The sequence below is a fragment of the Strigops habroptila genome, chromosome 6, assembly GCF_004027225.2.
Source record: "Strigops habroptila isolate Jane chromosome 6, bStrHab1.2.pri, whole genome shotgun sequence".
Lineage (NCBI taxonomy): Eukaryota > Metazoa > Chordata > Aves > Psittaciformes > Psittacidae > Strigops > Strigops habroptila.
This window is the reverse complement of record NC_044282.2, coordinates 62611834-62626227: the sequence shown is the minus strand read 5'-3', so window position 1 is coordinate 62626227 and position 14394 is coordinate 62611834. Positions and strand designations below refer to the sequence as shown.

At 52.7% G+C, this 14394-nt stretch overlaps 2 protein-coding genes across 3 annotated transcripts in view; one reads left to right on the top strand and one right to left on the bottom strand.

Moving 5' to 3' along the window:
* Nucleotides 1-4616: 4616 nt before the first annotated feature.
* LOC115610119 (interferon-induced very large GTPase 1-like) lies at nt 4617-11958 on the bottom strand. The gene is given in 8 exon segments (XM_030491184.1): nt 4617-5608; nt 5611-6279; nt 6282-7027; nt 7029-7878; nt 7881-8478; nt 8480-8605; nt 8607-9514; nt 11924-11958. Coding segments are annotated over 7 exon segments (4887 nt in total). The 5' UTR covers nt 9513-9514; nt 11924-11958.
* A 1162-nt stretch (nt 11959-13120) lies between these two features.
* SELENOI (selenoprotein I) overlaps nt 13121-14394 on the top strand; it is a 33799-nt gene continuing 32525 nt past the window's right edge. For both annotated transcript variants that reach the window (XM_030490538.1, XM_030490539.1), the window contains exon 1: nt 13121-13617. In XM_030490538.1, coding sequence (XP_030346398.1) covers nt 13342-13617 — 276 coding nt within the window. In that variant the 5' untranslated portion in view covers nt 13121-13341. The remainder of the gene's footprint in view (nt 13618-14394) is intronic.

Below are 14394 nucleotides of genomic sequence, written 5' to 3'. Positions count from 1 at the left end.
ATCCTGTGGACCCCCTGAAGAGGGAGGGTGTCCAGGAGGTGGGAAGCCCCTGCGCAGGCAGCATCAGCTGGGTAGCGCAGAGGCGTGTCTGGGGTGAGCAGGTTTCATAGGATCATAGATTCCTAGAATCCCAGGTTGGAAAGGACCTCAAGGATAATCTGTTCTAACCTTTGCAGGCAAAGCGTGACCTAGACTTGATGCCCCAGCACCCTGTCCAGCTGAATCTTAACAGTGTCCAGTTTTGGGGAGTCACGACTTCCCTGGGGAGATTATTCCAAAGGCTGGTTTTTCTCATTGTGAAAAATTGTCCTCTTGTGTCCAGTCGGAATCTCCCCAGGAGTAACTTGTGCCCATCACCCCTTGTCTTTTCCATGGGACTCCTTGTAAAAAGGGATTCTTTTTGTAGCGAACTTTAAATATTGGAACAGTTTGGGGATGCAGAGCTCTGATTGGGGTGGGGGGTGATGCTCATGGGGTGCCTTTGGGATTCCCCTAAGCAGCCCTGGATCAGCCCCCCGGAGTGACCAGCAGCGGTGAGGTGTGGAGGTGATGATGGGGGGGGCTGTCAGGGGACAGAGCGTCACCCCGAGGTGAGCAAAAGGGATGTTGTGGCTGCAGGGACATGGCTGGAAAGGCCACGAGGTGCACACTGGGGTGGAGGCACCCATCCGGAAGTGGCTGGCAGAGGGGGTCTCTCCAGCTCTGGCATGGGCATGGACACAGACCTTTCTGTGGCTGATGTCCCCATGGTGTCGCCCGCTTCATTCAGTGCCTCGGGGGGGGTTGGTGTTCCTTCTCCCCACTGCTGGCTGGTTGTGATGGGAGATCCCAGCTCCTCCTGGCCCCAGCCTTGTGCCCGGCCACGTTTCTGTGGTGAGGTTCTTCGTGATGACGTGGGGGATTAGATGAGCAGCAGCCTCCACCCTCGCCCCGGGTGTCAGTGTCCCTCCTTTCCTGTCTCCAAACTAAAGCTGAGCACCCAAAAGGTTGCCAGTGCTGGTGCAGAGGGGTGATAGCCCAGGTTGCTCCTGGGGCCAAAGGCTGCTGCGTTAGTGATGTGAAAGCCAAAGCTCCAGCCCCTTGGTCCCTCACCAGGGTCGGTGGCCAGAGAGGAGGGAAGAAGGGAGAGAGGGAAGGAGGGAGGGAGAGAGTGAGGTCAGGAGGAGCTGCTGCAGTGGCCATGGGGACAGGAAAGCAGTGATGCCATCCTGCGTGGGTTTGGGTGACATCCATCCCACCAGAGAGCTCCAACGCCCCAGCTCTGCCCAGCCCCAGAGGGGATTGAAGGAGCTTCCATGATCGTCAAGTGAAGACCGAGGGGCTGGGAGACCCGATTTTCCCCATGCGCTTCCCTTCGGCTCTGTACGTGATTCCATTAAAACCAGCCACTTCTCTCCTGGCCCATTCCCTGCGCCTGGGGCAGGACTGGCGCGGCTTTGGGGTGCAGCATCATGTGTGGCTGGGGACACGGGATGGTGCAGTGCTCCGTCTCCTGGTGCAGGATGCTGCTGAGAAGCTGAGAACCCCAGCTCACAGAGAGCACCCAGTGACCACAGTGAGGGGCTGTAAGCCCACCGTTCCTGGGGTGCTGAGGCATGGGGCTGTGCTGGCTGGGCAGTGGAGCCATGCGTGTGTGTGTACATATGTGTGTACATATGTGTGCCTCTGTGTGTGCATGCATGTGTGTGCAAATGTGTATGCATGTGCATGTCTGTGTGTACACATACACGTGCATGTGTGTGCACATGTGCATGCATGTGTGCATATGCTTGTGCATGCATATATGCTTGCATGTGTATGTGTCTGCCTATGTGTGTGCATTCGTGTACATGCATGTGTGTACCTGTGTTCATATGCATGTGCGTGTAAATGTGTACGCATGTGCATAGGCTTGTACGTACACATGCATGTGTGTGCATGGGTGTGCTTTTGTGTGCTTGTGCATGTGTGTGTGCATATGCTTGTGCATGGATATGTGTGTGTATGCGTGTGTGTGCATATGTGTGTGTGCATTTGTGTACATACAAGTGCACGTGTGCATATATGTGTGCATGCATGTGTGTGTGCATATGTGCGTGTGCATGGCCCTGCTGCAGGCTCTCTTCTGGGCCCTCAGAGCACTCTGCCACATGTGAGCACCAGTTCCAAGGAGACACAGACCCCCTTTCCCTTCCTCTGCCCCCTGCCACAGAGCTCTGGGGTTTCCCTCCCGCCCCATGGCTCCTTGCTGTGTGGCGCCCAGCAGAGGAGGACAGACCTCCCCAGTGCATCGTCCTTGCTCTTCCACTCCAGCGGGAGAGGTAGCATTTGGGAGCAGCCTTGGCCCGCGGCCTGGCACCCTGGATCCTGGTACTGGCACTATCTGTGCCTGCTTCTTGTGCTGGAAAACATGGTGGGACTCAAGCAAGCAGCCCTGTCAAGCTGAGGGACAGGGCACTGCTTGCTCTCTGCTCATCTTAGTGCAGACGCTGGGCAGATTGAAAGTTTACTTCACCATGGTTTGTGAAATGGCTATTCTGTTTCCCAGAAACAAAATCCCTTCTTGGAAAGGGCTCAGACAGCCCACAAAACTGAATTGGCTCCTTAGGCTCATGTGTTTTCAGGCAAAAAGCCTCACTTCTCTCTTCCCAGGTCAAGACTTTATCCTCCAAACCTCTCTCGAAGATGGAGGATGCCAAGAGGTGCCGCTTTGGCAGGGGCTCCCTGCAGGAACCAGCCACTGCAGTGCTTCCAGTGCTCCTGGACCAGTGCCACTGGGGCTTGAGCATATCCCACCAGGCAGCCGGAGGGATACAGCAAAGCACAAGCTGCCACCAGGGCCTGACCCACACTCAGCCAAGCCTGGAGCAAGAGACAGCTCACCTTGGGCAGCCCATAGGAGAGGTCCCACAGGGGCAGAGGAACCCCCATCTGCTGCAGAGGCCTCACCTGCAGGAGCCCATTGGGTGCCCCGAATGGCTGTGGTGCAAAACCAGCACAAAACACATGTAGTGGAGGGGATGTGGGCTAGTTGGGACCATGGAATGGTTTGGGTTGGAAGGGACCTTAAAGCTCATCCAGTTCCAGCCCCCTGTCACGGGCAGGGACACCTTCCACTAGACCAGGTTACTCCAAGCCCCGTCCAACCTGGCCTTGAACACTGCCAGGGATGGGGCAACCACAGCTTCTCTGGGCAACCTGTGCTAGGGCCTCACCACCCTCACAGGGAACAACTTCTTCCTCATATCTCATCTCAATCTCCCCTCTGTCAGGTTAAAGCCATTCCCTCTTGTCCTGTCCCTACAGGCCATTGTCAAAAGCCCCTCTCCAGATTTCTTGTCGGCCCCTTTTGGCACTGGAAGCTGCTCTAAGGTCAAGTTGCTCAAGTCCTTCTCCTCATGACTGCTCTCACTCCGGCATCCACGCAGCCTGCTTCGCTCAGCTCCAGCCCAGGCAGCAGCTGCCAAGTTTCACTTCTGCACTCTTGTGAAAATGGCCTGATTTCCAGTAAGTCAGGAGGCTTCTTGCTGTCTCCATTGATAAAAAGCAGGAAACCATGTAAGAGACCGGGGCTGTAGAAAGTGAGGGGCTCGGGCGGGCTGACTCCAGCCTGGGAGCTGCTGAGCGCTGGAGGCAGACGGTGGAACCTTGCTGATAAGCTTTGGGGATGGCGGTGAGGGATCAGCACAGAGCAGGGATCTTGTCTGTCTTCTGCTTCATATTTCATGTGTTTTACCATCTCCTGAGAGATGCCAGGGAAGGAAAAGGGGGTTTAGGGTGGATGGTCCCTGCTCTGAGCCTGGGATGCAGGAAGCAGCCTTTGCTCACCCGCCTGTTTGAAGAAGCTCAGGGGTCCCGTGTGGGCTGCAGGGGTTGAACTGGGAGGATAGGGAAGAGGCAGGGGGGTCAGCACAGGAGCCCGTGGGGAAGGAAGAGGGATCCAGGGCTATTCAGGGGTAGTCTGATGCCTGCAGAGGAGCAAAGCCTGGCTTCAGGAACTGGCTGCAGGGCTGGATGGGCAGGGACCCGCTCTCTGCTCTAGGGACAGACCCCTCACAGAGCCCCTTCCCTGCTGCGAGCTGGGAAATGCTCCCCCAGCCGGCGCTGATCCTGCCCACCCTGGACACGATCCAGCCCCACGGTGGGCCAGGATGGGTGCGCTCGCCCAGAGCACAGCGTGCCAGGGCCGGGAGCCGGGGCAGCTGCGGAACTGGGCAGGCACCTACATGCTGGTGACATTTGCTTCCCTGCTCTGGAGGCAGGGGACTGGGCTGGGACGTGTCGGGACCAGAAGGGAGGTGGAAAGGCAGCCCTGCGGGCACTCCCATAGCCCAGGAAGCTGAAACGGATAATTTGGGGAACATCTCCGATGATAACCTTTTCGGTGGCATGCGCTCGGTCAGCTCTAACAGGGGTGCACAAGCAATGGGTGCTGGGGTGCAGTCCTCAGGCTGGCGGCGTGGGCTGCTTGGGCAGTGGTGCCTGCCTCCTGCACCGCTCATTAGGGAGCAGGGTAATTGATGAGTGGCATTTATGAACAGGACACCCTGGCCTGTTCCCAAGGCTAGGGGGAGAGGTTTTCCTTCCCCTTGTATGGAGTGATGGTGGGATTCACCTCTCCCAGCCCCTCCTACAGTCTAAACTTCACCACCCAAAGTGCTCTGGTCCCTGGCATAGCCCCTGAAAGGCACAAGCTGTTCCAGAGCCCGGCTTCCCTGGGGCAGGGATGGGGAAAACACAGGATTTTCTCCGAAGATGTTGATCAGAGTCATGTTGCCAATGCCAATGACAAAGGTGGCCAGCTCATTGTCATGGTTAAGGGACTGTTTATTTGCCATCTCTATGGCACGAAGTCCCTCTGTGTCAACAACTAACATGTAACTGAAGTCCAAATATAGTTGCAGCTTCTCATCCACTTTAATTAGCTGCATAAACGCTCCCCGGGTGCATTTCCCTGCACTGACATTAAACTGAAGACCAAACATGGCATTCAGCAGGGTTGACTTTCCCGTGCTCTGGATGCCAAGCACCGAGAGAACAAATACTCGTTTGTCCCCTAGCTTATTAATTAATCTGTCAAAGATTGCACTGACCCCTCGTAATGGTACGTAAGAAGCATCACCATCCATCAGCTCGACAGGATACCCTGAAACCATCAGATCAGCTGCAATTTCAGGTAGTTTGGCAAAATATTCATCCTTTTTGTTCATCGATTCCAGAGCTTCATAAATCTGCCCTACCTCTCCCAAAATATGTTCAAGGCCAATGGACAAATTGTTGATTTCTTCGGAGAGGGCATCTAAATTCTTCAGCAACTGAGGCTTCAGATTGTTTTTGTCATTGCTTTTCGTTATTGCCAGGATTTGAGACCATAACAGGTGATATTCTTTCTCCAGTTCGTCAAGGCGATTGGAAGACAGATCATCCATTAAGATCTTCATCCAGTGCAGGAAGTATTTCTTGGTATCTGCTGGCTGTGACTGGAGAAAGCCAAGGACCGATTTCATCAGCTGATTGAGGGGGAATGCTTGCTTTAGTTGCTGTCTTCTTATGGCTGACTTCTCCAGTTCGATTTGGCTCCGATGATGCTCTATGCTCTTGTCCCTCTTCTCCTGCAAGCGAGTGAGTTGTCATTTTTGCACCACGTGTACCACAGTTTTCCTTGAAGAGGCAGCAGATGGGATTTGATCTCAAACAACTTCTCTTCCTTCAGAAGCTTCACCAGTGCCTTTGCCTTTTCTTTGGCTGTTACACATGCATCTATATCTTCATCGACTAAGAATCCGTGCTTGCGAGCTTTGTCCAGGCAGGTGTCAAGGTTGAAAAGTGTGTTAGACCCTGCCACAAGATCTCCAATAGTTTTTTTCAGCCCGCCCATTAATTCTGCTTCGTTTCTTTTCTTGATACCTATTCTTCTGTTTTGGCTAGATCAGCCAGCGTTAACGTTCTCTTTTTCAGTGAAAAGACAAACCGAAGGCCTTTGCGACTGCCGCAGGTCACGTAAAATTTTCATCCCTTTCTTGTCACTCTGATCAGACTTGGCTACAAGAGCCATGTTCACAGCTGATATCTCCTGCAGAAACTGCAGCTGTTCTTCGTGGTCCCTTGCATCTCCGTGCAGGTTACAGAAAGCAACACAGCAGTCAAAGCTATCATCATCACTGCCCCGGGGACAGTACCAGGAGATCTCCACAACACCTTTCATCAGCAAACAGTCTTTGGTGCTGCCTTTGCAATGTCAGTGGAAAAAAGTATGATGCTTTTGTTTGCTCAGCAGAGCATTCAGGATCTGAGACTTGAAGAGGAGGAAGAACTGCCAATCCGTATGAAGAACATGATGGGTGTCTCTGCTTGATAAATGAGTTTGGTTTTGTAACTGTTAGTTCTGGCCTGCTTTCCTGACTTCTCAGCCTCTTTCCAGCTCTTTTTTATCTGGCTGAGGGACCAGAGGGGAAACTCTATCTTTGAAGTGCACGGGTTTGGTATCAGGAGAGGTAGTGCAAATTGGCAGAAAGCAAGCTTTGTTGAAATGTACTGTCTCATGAAATCATCAGCGCAATGAAAAATTGCCATCTGGAGGTCCATGGGGTGCACACGACTGTCCCTGGTTGCAGATTCAGGGGCTTCTTCCTCCAAATCAGTGGAAAAGTCATCAAAGGAATCCAAGGGTTCATGTTCTTGCTCTGTGGGTTTTGGCACAGGTGCAAGTCCTGGGTTGCTCTCATCCTCGCAAGTCAGGTACCTCACTCGATAATCCACAGTTAATAGCTTTTGCAGGAAGTAAAATTGTAATTCATTGTCCTTGCTGGGCTGGGTGTCATGTAAAGATTTCTTGCATATAATGTGGAAGTCTTCTGTCCCCATCTTCCTTGGATAGTGACTTTCCAGTCCAAGGCACTTAAGTAAATGGAGGAACTCTTGGTTTGTAATGGCTTGATTTGCTTCGGATTCACTGCTGTCTGATTTGGACTTGGACTGACTGGAAGGCTGTATTCTTTGAAAAGTGTCTTCCACGTCTTTGATTATATTGTGTTTCTTCAGATTGTCACGTGTCCTCCAAGCACCCACTGACGCGGGAATGCAAGGCATTTTCCAGCATCTCTCAGTCTTTGAGTGCACTGTGCTTTTCGAGGAGAGTTTCTATCTCCGTGGACCATAAGTTTTTCATTTGATCTTCCATGAAAATTAAACGCTCATTCTTCTGCTCAGGGGACACCTCTTTATATTTGGGTGTTACCTTTAGACCCGTCAGCAGCAGGAAGGCCTGAGCTCTGTAAACATCTTGTTCCTTCAGGCTCAGATACTCCTTATGTCCCACTTGCACTTCATGTATCATGAAGTTAATTTCTGGACATCCAAGGAGGTACTGAAAATTGCTCCCCTGCATATGGTATCCTGTGCTGGTCGTAATTAAAAGTACTAACAGTTCTATGTCTTTCTGTGCCCTTTCCTGGAGAACCTGGTGTAAGGAATAAACAACTAAGCTTGTAGTCAATGTGGCTTTTATCTTTGCTTCATGAATGGCAGATGCTGCGGTTGCTGGTGCATAGGTGACTTCCTGGATGCACTCCTTCATTTGCAGCAGTGTCTTGGCGAGATCTTCAAGCAGAGAAACACTGAGAGTTTCAGGAAGCATGTGCTCGCTATCAAAGATCCATTGCATAATGAAGGAAGACCTGGGGAAGTTCTTGGCAGAATAGACATAAGGATCCAGGAGGCGCCTCAACAGAGACTTGATACAGGTGGTGTTTTCTGGAGATGACTTCTTGCAAAACAGAACAGTATTCACAAGGAATTCCTGCAGTCCTTTGTCCGACAGACATATGTTGATCCAGACACTGTGGTTTTTGTTTTTTTCCTTCAGATTCTGTTTGAAGTTTATCAGCATGAACAGTTTCTCTCATCCGCTGTCACCTCCCAGGCCTTCACACACTCCATGAAAGCTCTGGCCTCTTCCACTGCACTGACCAGTTCCTCTCCAAACATGATGCTGACACTGTGATTCGTTAACGCTTCGTACGCAGCCCTGAGGCTGCTGCTCGTTTGATAGATGGACTTAAAATCACTGCTGTGGTTGAACAGGATTATATCCCACACTGGGATCAGCTGAAAGCCTCGGTCAATAACACATCAGGTTGTGTTACTAGTTACAAGCCCCAATTTCCACTGAGGAAGAGAATTTGTCTCTGATGGGCCCCCTGTGTTAGTCACGTAGAGCTGAGCTGCTGTGTGAGCACTCCTTCTGTCTCTTCCCTTAGAAAAAGCCTGTGAGCTGTATTTCAGACCGTCCACATCCACTCCCATGCTGACACTGAAGCTGCTGTAGGTGGCCCTGACATAGCCATTCAGTGATTCAGATGTTTGTTGCTTCATCTCTTCCCGCTGCTCAGCTCCGAATTCTTCCGTAGATGCCTTCCACCAGAATATCCCCCCAAAGCGGAGGGGACCCTGGTTTACGTGAGACCCAAACTTGCTGAAGAAGCTCTCACACCTGCTCTTCCATCATGTTGGACCTGTCTGCTTCCTGAGTGATGCTCAAAAGATGCTTGATGTTTTGCAGCTCCCGCAGGGCCACATCTGAAAGGCAAAGCTGATGCTTTTGGAAGTAGCAGGAGGCCAGAGTACTGGTACTGGTACTTGGCGGTGCAAATGCAGCTCTGCTCAGAGTGGGACTGGTGGGTCTCCTCTGACTGCGAAGAGCTGCTGTAATCTATATCAGTGTCAACATTAAACCCCCAGAGCCCGGCTGTGGCAGAAACGGTGATGCTGAACCCCAGCTTCTCCATGGACTTGGTGAAAGCAGCTTCTGCTGCAGAGGAGGAGAACACCTTCCTTTCAAGCAGAGACCCTTGCTCTGGACCAGCCAGCTTGAATCTATCGGGAACCCTGATGAGCTGGTCTTGCTTTGCCAGCACATCCGCAAAGCTGCTGGTTCTGTAGATGCCCTGCAGGGCCAGTACCCCTGACGCCCGCCTCAGGACCTCCATGTCAGAGACGTTCTCAGCCTTGCTCACTGTCAACTCCTGCTGCTCCTGATGCTTCTGGATGTTCTCCAGCAAACCCACCAATGACTTCTCCAGTGGTGCCCAGTACTCTTTGGTAATCTCAGTGGCTTGCCGCAGAGCCTCCTCTTTCTTTCTTATAATGTCCTTGCTGTGGCTGTGGTTGTCGTGCATTTCTTTCAGCTCCTTCAGGAATAGCTTGGCTGCTTCTTGTCTCTGCTTTGTTATCTCCAAGCGCTTCTTCTGCATCTCCTCAGAAGCCTCTTCTACATCTCCTTTGTCGATTGTTACTTCCAGGAGCTTTTGGAGAGCCCTTTTTTCCCAGGGGTACCTTACTTCACACTCCACCTTAAGGTAGTCTTCATATTGCATATGTTTCCGGGCTTCTTTGGACTTGACTCCCAGTATTTCTGACAGTTTGGGGAGCCAGTATACATCATCCAGTCCTTCTTTCTCACATGCTTCTGCCAGTAGTTTTTTAGCAAGATTTGCCTTTTCATCATCCTTTAGTATGTCCTCCTCTGAATCCATGGCTGTGGAAGAAGCAAACAGTCTCTTTTTAAGGTGTGTTGTCAGAGGCCCCAGCCTCTTATAAGAGGATGTGGGATCTGATTCATCTCACCTCACAGCAGATGCTCCTTTTGGTCAGATGCTTGACTTTGCAGATGACATAGACAGCCAAGCTCCCCAGCTCAGCTGACACAGCACACCATCACACAGCAGACCTGGAAGAAAAGGCTGGGGTGTTAAGAAGAAGATGGGGACCACCTCAAGAATTCAGGAGGAAAAACACTGGAAAGGAAAGACCCAAAATCCTAAAGGAGAAAACCAGAGAGTCAGGAGATGGCAACCTATCAGTGCAGAGGATTCATTTCAGGAAGCAGTGGAGGCCATCCACATTCGCCAGTAATGACAGCCCAGCCAGCAAAGACTCATCGGGGCCTTTTTGGGGTGGTGACCACACTGGGGATTCAACTGGGACCTAAACCCACACACCCATTGTGTACATTAGCCCAGGAACAGCTTGCAAAGTACATACCTCCTGCTTTAAGAGCCTCTTCTGTACACAGCAAAAGGTGCAGGATTTCCCCTTAGTGAAGCCATGTTGGCTGTCATCAAACACCTCGTTGTTTTTCATGTGCCTTAGCATGCCTTCCAGGAGAATCTGCTCCAAGATTTTGCCAGGCACAGAGGTGAGACTGACTGATCTGTAGTTCCCTGGGTCTTCCAGTTTCCCCTTCTTGAAAATGGGGGTTATATTACCTTTTTTCCAGTCGTCAGGAATTTCAGCTGACTGCCATGATTTTTCAAATATGATGGACAGTGGCTTAGCAACTTCATTCGCCAGCTCCTTCAGGACCCGCGGATGGATTTCATCAGGTCCCATGGACTTGTGCACATTCAGGTTCTTAAGATGGTCTCGAACCTGATCCTCTCCTACAGTGGGCCTAAGGTCTTCCTTTTCACAGTCCCTGCATCTGCCTTCCAAGACTTGAGTGGTGTGGTCAGAGCATTTGCCAGTGAAGACTGAGGCAAAGAAGTCATTAAGAACCTCAGCCTTCTCCAAATCTAGGGTAGCCAGTTCTCCTGACAGTTTCTGGAGAGGGCCCACGTTGTCCCTAGTCTGTCTTTTATTTGATGCATACCTATAGCAGCCCCTCCTGCTATCTCTCACATCCCTGGCCAGATTTAATTCTAACTGGGCCTTAGCTTTCCTAACCTGGTCCCTGGCTTCCTAGACAATATCCATATATTCTTCCCAGGCTGCCTGTCCTTGCTTCCACAAGCATGACCTACAGCAGGACTGCATTCACCCTGCTTCATGGGAACAGCCCCCTCAAGAGTGTTTTCCCCATCCCTGCCCCAGGGAAGCTGGGCTCTGGAACAGCTTGTGCCTTTCAGGGGCTGTGCCAGGGACCAGAGCACTTTGGGTGGTAAAGTTTAGACTGTAGGAGGGGCTGGGAGAGGTGAATCCCACCATCACTCCATACAAGGGGAAGGAAAACCTCTCCCCCTAGCCTTGGGAACAGGCCAGGGTGTCCTGTTCATAAATGCCACTCATCAATTACCCTGCTCCCTAATGAGCGGTGCAGGAGGCAGGCACCACTGCCCAAGCAGCCCACGCCGCCAGCCTGAGGACTGCACCCCAGCACCCATTGCTTGTGCACCCCTGTTAGAGCTGACCGAGCGCATGCCACCGAAAAGGTTATCATCGGAGATGTTCCCCAAATTATCCGTTTCAGCTTCCTGGGCTATGGGAGTGCCCGCAGGGCTGCCTTTCCACCTCCCTTCTGGTCCCGACACGTCCCAGCCCAGTCCCCTGCCTCCAGAGCAGGGAAGCAAATGTCACCAGCATGTAGGTGCCTGCCCAGTTCCGCAGCTGCCCCGGCTCCCGGCCCTGGCACGCTGTGCTCTGGGCGAGCGCACCCATCCTGGCCCACCGTGGGGCTGGATCGTGTCCAGGGTGGGCAGGATCAGCGCCGGCTGGGGGAGCATTTCCCAGCTCGCAGCAGGGAAGGGGCTCTGTGAGGGGTCTGTCCCTAGAGCAGAGAGCGGGTCCCTGCCCATCCAGCCCTGCAGCCAGTTCCTGAAGCCAGGCTTTGCTCCTCTGCAGGCATCAGACTACCCCTGAATAGCCCTGGATCCCTCTTCCTTCCCCACGGGCTCCTGTGCTGACCCCCCTGCCTCTTCCCTATCCTCCCAGTTCAACCCCTGCAGCCCACACGGGACCCCTGAGCTTCTTCAAACAGGCGGGTGAGCAAAGGCTGCTTCCTGCATCCCAGGCTCAGAGCAGGGACCATCCACCCTAAACCCCCTTTTCCTTCCCTGGCATCTCTCAGGAGATGGTAAAACACATGAAATATGAAGCAGAAGACAGACAAGATCCCTGCTCTGTGCTGATCCCTCACCGCCATCCCCAAAGCTTATCAGCAAGGTTCCACCGTCTGCCTCCAGCGCTCAGCAGCTCCCAGGCTGGAGTCAGCCCGCCCGAGCCCCTCACTTTCTACAGCCCCGGTCTCTTACATGGTTTCCTGCTTTTTATCAATGGAGACAGCAAGAAGCCTCCTGACTTACTGGAAATCAGGCCATTTTCACAAGAGTGCAGAAGTGAAACTTGGCAGCTGCTGCCTGGGCTGGAGCTGAGCGAAGCAGGCTGCGTGGATGCTGGAGTGAGAGCAGTCATGAGGAGAAGGACTTGAACAACTTGACCTTAGAGCAGCTTCCAGTGCCTGAAAGGGCCAACAAGAAATCTGGAGAGGGGCTTTTGACAAGGGCCTGTAGGGACAGGACAAGAGGGAATGGCTTTAAACTGACAGAGGGGAGATTGAGATGAGATCTTAGGCAGAAGTTCCTCCCTGTGAGGGTGGTGAGGCCCTAGCACAGGGTGCCCAGAGAAGCTGTGGCTGCCCCATCCCTGGCAGTGTTCAAGGCCAGGTTGGATGGGGCTTGGAGCAACCTGGTCTAGTGGAAGGTGTCCCTGCCCATGGCAGGGGGCTGGAACTAGATGAGCTTTAAGGTCCCTTCCAACCCAAACCATTCTATGAGTCTGTGATTCTATGATCTCCTGCCCTAGAGAGCACCTTTGAACTAGCTTTGGCAACTAAGAAGCTGACATCTTTGCTACAGGAGCAGCAGAGACAAGGTCTCTCATCCTATGTGCTCTTACCAGCAGCACCTAAAGGGGTTTGTAGGTCCTTTCCAACCCAAACCATTTCGTGATTTTATGATTCTATAAAGGATGCTGTGGTGGGAACCAAGCCTGGTCAGTCACACTAATGGATGAGAGGCAGACTGAGAAGATTTATTCCTGTGAGGTTATCAGAGCAGGAGCTGGTCAGGTGGGAAACTAAGAGAAAAAAGGGGAACCAAACCCAAAATATACCATGGCACAGCCCTGGCAAAACAGACGTGGAGACAGTGGTTTGGAAACAAATCTCGCCGGTGTGAGTGTGTGCTGCAAGGACAAAGTGCCAGTTACTGGTGAGACCTGTGTGTGTGTGAGTGGATTTGGGGCCAGCTCCTGGAGTCACGTGGGGAGTGTAGGTGCCTCTGGTGTCAGCTGCTGGAGCAAGAAGGGTCCCAGTGCAGTGACAGGAGTGAGAGGGGGGTCTTTATCCTACACCTTCTGGCGTGGGAATGGTGCATGGCCTGAAAACCAACCACTGGTGTGAATGAGTGAAGGGCTGAGCACCAGCGGCTGGAGCAGGACCATGGGTCACAACCCAAACCGGCTGTGTGTGGGGCATGCATGTGAATTCACCAGCAAACTTCAAGCTGGAGCAGCTGTGAGCAGGGTGGCCTTGGCCCAGGCTGGGGTATCCAGGGGTTGCAGTGTCCATGTTGGTACCCTCACCTCATCATGTGTGCCAAAGCACTCTTTCAGGGCTTCTGTTCTCCCATGCATACTGTGCATCGCTTGCAAGCTTTAGGCAATCTTCACCTTTCAGATGTCTGCGTGCCTGTAACCTCCAGCTCCTTCTCCAGTGCAGGGAGGCAGTGCTCTACATGGAGGCCTACGGGTGTCAGTGTCTCTGCCAGTCCACCTTGGCTTGAATCTTCCTTGCAGGGATCACCTGGCATGTCCTTCCACATGGACACTGCTGTGGGAAGGAATGCAAGGACACAAGGATGCAGGGTTTGTAGCTAAGGTTCTCAGTATCACTGACTTGCTCAAGAGGAGTTGATAGGGAAGGCAAAAGACCTGATGATGTTGGGATATGAATGGAAAGCTGATCAGGAACTGCCTGGTGGGGGTCCGGCACAGGGGCTGGAGAACACAGGTGACAGGACTGAGGTGACAGGCTGAGAGGCCAGGATGGGGCTGGAAGTGGAGAGGTGGAGATCTGAGCGTGCCAACTTTGAATCACAGAATCACAGAACAGTTTGCGTTGAAAGGGACCTTAAAGCTCATCCACTTCCACCCCTCCGCCACGGGCAGGGACACCTTCCACTGGACCAGGTTGCTCCAAGCCCCATCCAACCTGGCCTTGAACACTGCCAGGGATGGGGCAGCCACAGCTTCTCTGGGCAACCTGTGCCAGGGCCTCGACACCCTTTGCTTTTGCTTTCTCTTCTCCCCTTCCTTGCTCTATCTTTCCTGTTCCTTCTCCCTGTGTGTACCCCCTGTCACTCCCCCCATCCTGTGGCATCCCAAACATATATTTCTTGTCCCAGCTGTCCCTGGAGCTGGTGGGACACGGCCAGGCTCCCTGTGGAACCCAGAAGTTCCTCTCACCCAGCCCTGCCACATATGCTCCTCCTGGGGTTCTTCTGCTGATCCTGGCCTCAGCATGCACAGAGCCTGGGATGGTCCCAGTCCCAGCTTGCATCGGGAAGGTCACAGAACCATAGAATCATGGAATGGTTTGGGTTGGAAGAGACCTTAAAGCTCATCCAGTTCCAACCCCCTGCC